General features: G+C 43.1%; 1 protein-coding gene across 1 annotated transcript; it reads right to left on the minus strand.

Annotated features, from left to right (window-relative positions):
• Nucleotides 1-790: 790 nt before the first annotated feature.
• Nucleotides 791-4,635, minus strand: HOXB9 (homeobox B9). Its single transcript, XM_026710779.1, has 2 exons — nt 4,122-4,635; nt 791-1,026 (listed from the first exon to the last, which is right to left on the minus strand). Exons 1-2 carry the CDS (start codon nt 4,633-4,635, stop codon nt 791-793), a joined length of 750 nt encoding a protein of 249 aa, XP_026566564.1.
• Nucleotides 4,636-4,893: the final 258 nt, after the last annotated feature.

Raw genomic sequence — 4,893 nt, forward strand, 5'->3', positions numbered from 1 at the left:
AAAAGCTGCTCAACACGCAGGCTAAGGGAGGAAAGAGGAATGCCTTCTGAATGCAAGCCCTGAAAAAGTTCATATTTTATAAATGGTTTTCCTGGAGTTTTCTTCCTTGTATTCCATGAATAGAGGGGAGATCTTATCTACCTTAAGAAAAAGAATGTGATATGGAGGTTGAATTGGGGTCACTTGGGCATCTGTACAGTTGTTGATTCTAGATCAATCCAGTTCCAGCCTGGGAATGCGGGGTGCATGCCCTTAGCTGATGGCAGGTTTAAGGTCAGCCTTCTTTTCCTTTTCTTTTCCTTGGCTTAATCAATAGCATTCAAAGCAACCCTCATGCAATGACTACCTTTCTAATGCTTTGCACTACAACTCTCCCCATTCTCATTTATTCTGGCAAGGAGGGGAGGATTTGAAGCTCACACTGTTTGGAAGGCTTCAAGTTTGTGAAGGTCTAACAAACAAAAGGAAGTAGCTGTGCTTACAGACTATTGCCTGCCAACAATTACCTTTCAGTGCATAGCATGCCCCAACCCATCTTACTGTCCCTTGCTGGAGTGATCAGTAAATATATTTAAAAAGTGGGGAGAATGTCAAATGAAAACAAGCATGTGTGTAGTCTTCTGAACCTTTGCCTGCCAAGCAGGAAGTCTCTTTCTAGCTTGCTTGCTTTTATTGTCATCTCAAACATAGCTGAGAAGGAAGTCACTGACCATCAAAATTCATCTAAGTTTGAGAGGGATGAAAATTGGGGTAGAACAGAGAAAGGGGGAAAAAGAAGAAGAAGAAAGTTTCACTCTTTTCCCTGCTCCTTATTCATTTTCTTCATTTTCATCCTGCGATTCTGAAACCAGATTTTGACTTGTCTTTCACTCAGATTCAGAAGCCTGGCCACTTCATGTCTACGGTCCCTGGTGAGGTACATGTTGAACAGAAATTCTTTCTCCAGTTCCAGGGTCTGGTACTTTGTATAGGGGCATCTTTTCTTCCTGGAGGAACGAGCATGCAACCAGTTGGCTGCTGGATTACCTGGGGGGGGAAAAAACACCCAAAAAACAGAGTCACTCAGGAATTTACACCAAATCCTCCAAGGTTCTTAAAATCTCTTTGGGCCAACTTTTGAATTATTTGAAGACAAACTTATGTACAGTGGAGACCTACCAAATCTTACCTATAATATAATGTTGGAAAAATAGATGGGCAAAATATATCTGCTGTATATCAAAATAGTCATGTTTGACATGCAAATAGCAAACAAGACTTTAGAAAGGAAAGGGGGACAAGGGAAATCAAAGTAATTTATTTAAGGAGATGGTAGAATATATTTATTTACAATATTGACATAGAATAGAAATTCCTTCCTTTCCTTTCCTTTCTTTTTTTTTCTTTTTCTTTTTGTGCTACAAGGGAGAAACAAATTGCTTGTCTGTTGTCTAGAACACCCGTGTTTTCATCATGAACCTCCTAATCCAGCAAAGTAGGGTGCCAAATGGAGAAGGGTGGTATCCTCTCTTGAAAACCACAACATCTCCCCAGCAGTGCCATATAGTGCCTTCTACTCATGGATATTATTTTAGCCCAAGCAGAGTTTCAGAAGTAACAGTCCTGAATTGGAGAATTCGTGAGACCTTTAAATGAGGGGCAAAGAAGAAGAAACAATGTGGCTAGAAGCCAAGTCAATAAAATGCCAGAGGTGAGTAAACAGAAACAGGACTATAGAAGGTCTGATGTGGCCACGTCTTCGCCAAGGCAAAACAAAACAAAACAAAACAAAAAGGCAGCTGGATGTGGATCTGCATGTGTTGTGCTGTTCATGTAAAGACAAGCTACCCTAACCCATTAGTAACTGGGTTCTTTCATACAGAGGGAATTATGCTACCAAGGGAAAGGGCTGGGGGTGCTTCCGCAGAAAAGCCAGTTCTTGCCTGGTTTCTTGGCCTCCTGCTGAAATTAAAAGCAGCCTTGCAAGTCTGAATTCTTGTTGGATGGCAGGAGGGGGTATGGACGCCATTTCTCCATGGATAAAATGAAATCCATTCTCTCTCCCCTCCACACACACACACCACACACACACACACACACACACACAGCTTAGTTTCCACTCTCTTCCTAATCCTAGCAACTACTTCCTTCACAGAAGTGGCTGGCTCTAATAAGCAAAAAATTAAATATTGAAGAGAGGCATTGCTGTTAATAATTAATACTGCTACCTATCTTTAATGGCAGTCTCCACAATGGTCCCCTTTTTAGGGATATGAATGTGTGTGTAATTTCTTGGCATTTCATGGAAACATGAGGTCTGGAACAGGAAAATAAATTTATTTTACATTTCACACAATTCCCCAAACAGGAAACAAAAGACAACAAAACAAAACAAGAGAAGGAAGGAAGAAGAGAGAGGGGGAGTGGATGTGTGGAGAAGGGGGGGAGGGGGTTTAGCAGGCTATTTTTAACCCCAAAATGCACATTTATAAATACAGACAAAAAAACACACATGCACACACAAAGACAGGGCGTGTATTAGACTCAAGGTAATGCTTTTCTGTCAATAAAGAAATTTAGGAATAAGACGAATTGCACAGAGGTGAAAGTACAGCTTCTGTCTGGGGAAAATGGGGTCCTTCTCTCCTTTTGCTTTTCCCCCATTTCTGCCTTCTCTGCACTTTCATTCCACAAAACTTGGTGCTGGACACCAGTGGATAGTCTGGATTGCTAGGAAGTAAGCCCTTTCTCTCTCTCTTTCCATTCTGGGGCTGGTGAGAAGGTGAGGAGGGGGGGGGGCAGACAAGCTTTTCTCTTCCATCTTCCCATTCTTTTCAAATGTTTCCTTCCTTCTGATCTGGATTTTCTGCCAATTCTGCAACACAAATCTTTCTTTCCTCCTCCCTTTCACTCCCAAGGGCAGGAGTTGTTCATGAAATACGATCAAGAGCAAGGCACTGGCATAATGTACCCGTTTGGTTTTAATTTTAAGAAAAATTCAAATAAAAAAAAACACCGCTAATCATAATCACCATCATTGGCGCCCCCTTTCCTTCAAAAATGAAATGAAATAAATAAACTTCTTGGAAAGTCATCTTGTGAATGAAATAACCTACATCCTGGTTTGAAACTATCAGGGAATTCGCACATATACTGAAGTCAACTCTTTTATTGGAAACATCCTCAGCACTGGGCAAAGGGCAAGGAAAAAGCCGACTTGCCTTGCATTGTAAGTAAAAAAGAGAGAGAGAGAAAAAGAATTAGAATTAAATTTTGTCGCGTTTCCCTTCCTGACCCACCCTATCTTACCCCCCAGTTTTTTTCACAATATTTTCCCTCAAAGGTGTCTATGTTTGGGGGAGGGAAGGGGTAATAGTGATGAAATTGCAGAAACACGATTAAGCTTAAGAGTTCTATATTTCTCTTCGCAAATTTAAAACAAAGAAACACCCCCACACCCCACCAGTAAAGCTTCTTTTATTTATTCATTCTTTTGGGGGTGGGGGACAAGGGAAGGCATTGGCTCTGAAATATTCATACCCACACGGAATGTACATCTCATACCCAAATAATAATAAACAAGGAAGAAGACAGCGCACGCTAGCAGGGATCGAGGTCCTCCAAGGTAAATAAGGACACTTGGAAAATTGAATCTCCCTTCTTCGTTCTCAGTGGGATCCCTTTTTCCACACTATTTTCATTCTTCGCGTCTATTCCCCGTTCAGTCTCCCTCCAAACATGCACGCGGACACACATACACCCACTGAGGCTCATTCAATACTTCTTCAATCTTTTGTCGTTGTCCTCCCCCACCGCCAATTTTTATACATACAAGCGAAGCCCGCGATGCAACTGTCCCTTCTACAAGCCACCGGCTGCAAGTAAAGTCGAATCGCGCGTCCCTTCCACCCTCACCATCCAATTTCCATGCTTATATCACTTCCAACAATACACTAAGCAGAGAAACCACCCACTCCAGAACCCCCAGCCCTAGATTAACAGCAGTGGCTTAGATGGGGGAAGGGGGAAGAATTCTCTTTTAAAATCTTTTTTTTTTTAAAGCTTCCCCTGCCCATTGTGCCTTTTATGACACCCCCACTTAGGTTTTTATGATGTTTACTTCCTCACTTTTTATAACTTACTTTGATCTGGCCTGCTTTTGTCCTCGCTTCCTTCACAAACTTTATTGTCCTCGAAGCTGGGCCTTTGACTGGAAGCGATCCCTTCCCTTCCAGCAGAAGGGTCTAAGTGGTACTCCTGTGTCCCCTGTTTACGGATCTCCCCGGGGTGTCCCAGCAGCGGTTCTGTTTTAACTGGTCCCTGCCCGGCTGCTATGTTTTCTGTTCTGGGCACTGGGTCCAGCCAGCTTCGTAGATACCTGCTCTCTGAGGTAGGGATGTTTTGATGCTGGAGGTAGGGATGGTAGACCGAAGGAAGGGTAGCAGCAGTGTGTGGCGGCAGAGGCGTCCAGGAAGCGCTGAAAACGGAGGATTTGGGCTGGAAACTACAGGAGGGGAACTCGAGGTGTTCAGTGTGGGTAGTTTGCCTGGAGTTTGAATACTGCCCGGAAGAGAATTTAGCGGCGGGAGAGTCTTCGTTGTCATGGCTTATAATGGAGTCGACATAGTAATTGCTAAGAGTTCCAGAAATTGACATTCTTGGACATCCTACGAGCACCACGGTTCAATGAAGGGGAAAGCAAACCAGCGAGCGAGCGAACAAGCAATAAAAAAATAAGGAGTAGATCTCTAGTTAAGCTGCTGTACGGATATTAGAGTATATGGGTGGGGGAGGGGGAGCTGTTCGGGAAACAAAAAACAAAAAAAAAACACCAAACCAGGCGACACTCTCGCTTAACCCCCTTTCCTCCTCCAGCATCAACTTCCCAGCCAAGAAAAAGTACAGTCGGGACTG

This window comes from Pseudonaja textilis, chromosome Z (assembly GCF_049901715.1).
Source record: "Pseudonaja textilis isolate UNSWEBS1 chromosome Z, rPseTex1.2, whole genome shotgun sequence".
Classification (NCBI taxonomy): Eukaryota; Metazoa; Chordata; class Lepidosauria; order Squamata; family Elapidae; genus Pseudonaja; species Pseudonaja textilis.

Bases quoted from the DNA above. Each gene is read 5' to 3' on its own strand.
- HOXB9 (XM_026710779.1), bottom strand. From the start codon at position 4,635: ATGTCAATTTCTGGAACTCTTAGCAATTACTATGTCGACTCCATTATA. The intron at 1,027-4,121 runs GTAAGTTATAAA...TTCCCCCCCCAG, and splicing joins CAAAAGCAGGCCAGATCAAA to GTAATCCAGCAGCCAACTGG.